General features: G+C 31.6%; 1 protein-coding gene across 4 annotated transcripts in view; it reads left to right on the plus strand.

The window, feature by feature from the left end:
• Positions 1-3,446, plus strand: part of LOC106463389 (TLD domain-containing protein 1-like) — a 146,054-nt gene that overhangs the window by 70,269 nt on the left and 72,339 nt on the right. For all 4 annotated transcript variants that reach the window (XM_022390865.1, XM_022390864.1, XM_013923413.2 and 1 more), the window contains exon 3: positions 1,523-1,658. In XM_022390865.1, coding sequence (XP_022246573.1) covers positions 1,523-1,658 — 136 coding nt within the window. The remainder of the gene's footprint in view (positions 1-1,522; positions 1,659-3,446) is intronic.

Genomic DNA, 3,446 nt, shown 5'->3' on the forward strand with positions numbered 1-3,446 from the left:
AAGAAGATACGTCCCGTAAAATTAAGAGACTTTGTTGAATTGTAATTTTGTGTTTGTAATTCTGTTCATTTTAATTAAGTTATTGTTATTGGTTTATTGTATGTGGTTATTGTTCAGGACGAACAATACTAAGGAGGGGGCAGTGTTGCATCAGCGAGGTCATGTGACTAGTGTCACGCCACGTTTCTAGAAATATCCTGTTTCTTCATGAATGCCCTAGCATTTACTAGAATTGGGTAGTCTGGTATATATAAGATGGTCACAACGTGACGGGATAACAGTGTAGTGAGTAATTGAACTGCAGTGAGAGAGTATTGTTGAAGTTGAGCACGTTCGTTGTTATAGAGCAACTGTTGAAAAAAAGTGTATCGGTGAAGTTATATTCAGAAAGAATAAACCAGTTTTATTAAGAAAGGACTTGTGTCGCTAAAGTTTCGTGGGAACGAAGTTACAGAAAATCAACTTACGAACGGAGACGTAACAATACTATGCCTGCTATATGCTATATTCTTGATCATGCTTTTCACTCAGTACCAGCACTCATCAGGCTAGATGGGATACAACAAACATATTTATGGTTGGAACACTATTTGTATAAGCCATTTGTTAGAATAAGTTATGATGCGAATGCTTTTTTGCTGGTGAAGTGTAATTATAATAAATTTGTTTCACTATAGCCAAGGCACAAACTCCCTATCTCCAATTTTGGCAGCATGTTTGTCAGAAAACTGATATAAAAAGGTTTGCAGTTGAATTGTAACCTTTAGAAACTTCAAGAATCTGGTATTATAGTTAAGATTTTTTTATTAGCATGTCACCAATTTATAGGTAGGTTGGCATAATGTAAACACAAAAACTTGTAATAACACCATCATCGTCTTAGTAGTTTGAAAATTGAAATGTCTTTACCCTATCTTATTCTTCCATATAGTGCTTGAGTTTTAAAAGACTTAATTCTTTATCTTGGGTAATTTATTTTATGGACGTTTGATAAATATCAAATGTAATTTTAAAGACTTTTCAAACATGATGCATATAATCAAGTAATAAAAATTACATCTTACAATAATACTTCACATGCATTTTGAAGTTTATTTAACCCACAAACTTTTAAGTACTCTTCTATAGGGAAAATATCTAACTTGACCCAAGGATAAAATGCTAGAAAAATATTTGTTCTTTTTAAAATCCTACTTGTACCATGCCACGAAACATACATGAAAAAAGTAAAATATAATTTTAAGGACGTTGCTTTAATATAACAGTAAACAGTAAAGAAATAAAATTAAGAAAAAAGGTTAAATACATTTATGCTAGCATCAGAAAATTTAGTACTACTTTTGAAGAAGAGGGAAATGTTCTAATGGGAAAATACATGTAATTTTGTTTAAAAAATATGACGCTAGTTCTTATTGTCTGAAGAGTTTTCATGCAATATATGAAAAACTTGTACAGTACTATTTTGTACCACCTTTGTGCATTGAATTTATTGTAAGATCTCTGATTATTTTTAAAATTTCAGTTTGTGGAAGAGATGCTCAGTGCTTTTATCCTGATCATCACAGACACACCACAGTTTATTAGTTGGAGGTTAGGAGTTACTGAAGCTTCCACTGAACATTTGTCTCTTCTCCTGTTACATGATCTGTTGTATAAAGGTAAGAGCACAGTATTTATACATTGTAGGACACATATGTGTATATACTTTATTGCAACATGATATATAAAGAAGATGAATTGTATAGTTAGCTTAACATAGAACAATTTTCTTGCTACATGATTTTTACAGAGGTAAAGCAAGAATGCGTGCAGTTGTTATAGGAGACTTGTTTCTCTTTTTGATCCATAATTACTTCTACAAATTATCAAAAACTTCAGATAATAGAGTAAACTAACTATATACAGTAAATCAGAGCTAAAGTAACTTCAACACAGTCTAGTATAGAAACTGACTAGAGATACTCATATATGCAAAAAATCAATACATCAGAAAACTCATTATATAATGATTAGTTAATTGAAGAACAGTTTGTCTACTATAAAACTCTTAGAGCTCTTGTTACAGTGTGTACAAGTCTTCTTCAAAGTTTATGTAAGAAAAGCTTAGCTATTTTATGTAATACTGTTGTACATATCTCTTCGTATTGCATGTACTCTTTGCTAAAAGTATTGTAATTAGGATGTAGCTAACATAGAGAACTTGAATATTTTTGTTTTCCTTTGATTTCCATCTCCAAAATTTATTTTTAAGTAACATTTCCAGAACTTTGTTTTTCAAGTACTTTTAACTACTTGACTGGTATCTATGTCATGATGTGGTACAAATACACAGGTCTTATGGCATTGAAATATTTAGGACTATTGTTGGTTATTGAGTGATCACCAGAAGACATCATAGCAATGTTATTTGAATTATGTGAACTTTTGAATTTCTTATAACTAACATCCCTAACTGTTACCCAACTCATCACCTATTCTGATTTCTTGGATCAGCTCAAATGTTTTAGAGAAGTTGAGAGGAGTGCATATCACTTCCCTTAAATCTAATTTATTAGCAGTGCATATTTTTTAGGATAGGAAAAGATTGTTTTTTTTTGTACCCTCTAAACTTTGAATGGTATTTTGAATCAAAGCTTAATTTTTTGTCTTTTCTGTGCTTCTTTTGATTGCTTTTTGAACTACCATATATAATCACTACACCTCCTGTCTTCTGTTTGATGGCTCATTGAGGGATTATGTGAGCATAAATAACTTGTAATCTTCTCTGTTCTGAAAGTCTTTTCATTGAATGGCCTTCACATTTTTTTAAAACTGTTCAGCTACCACTATAACTTTAATCCTATGCATACAGCTGGGTCTCAAAGTATACATATCATGATATTTTACAAAGTTACATTCAAAATATAATTAAACAAATTTATTATCAAATAAATTGTTAAAATTGGCATTAAAATTTTGTTTGTAGTTTGTGTTTATATTATCTAAATTTTAATTTCTTAGTTTCACCATGAAATATTTTAATTTCTCAATCTTCACTTCTTTGTGTAGTGTAACACATTTCATCTCTGAATTCTCCATTTTAGATTTATCATCAATAATAGAGATTTTAGTGCTTATCCAATTAGAAACAAGAATATAAAATTTGAACCTCTTAACTTCTCAGTTTGCTGAGATATCAATAAATTTGTCAAATCCTTAGAAAAGCCCCTCCCATCAGTTTTGTTTTTTAAGATAGTTTTATATATATATCATCTGTAGATGAGTGATGTACAGATTCTCCTACGCATAAAGTTTAGTAAAATTCTTTCTCTATGCTGGGCGGCCCGGCATGGCCAGGTGGTTAGGGCGCTCGACTCGCGATCTGAGGGTCGCGGGTTCGAATCCCTGTTCTACCAAACATGCTCGCCCTTTCAGCCATGGGGGCGTTATAATGTGACGGTCAATCC

This window comes from Limulus polyphemus, unplaced genomic scaffold (assembly GCF_000517525.1).
Source record: "Limulus polyphemus unplaced genomic scaffold, Limulus_polyphemus-2.1.2 Scaffold1393, whole genome shotgun sequence".
NCBI classification, from domain to species: domain Eukaryota; kingdom Metazoa; phylum Arthropoda; class Merostomata; order Xiphosura; family Limulidae; genus Limulus; species Limulus polyphemus.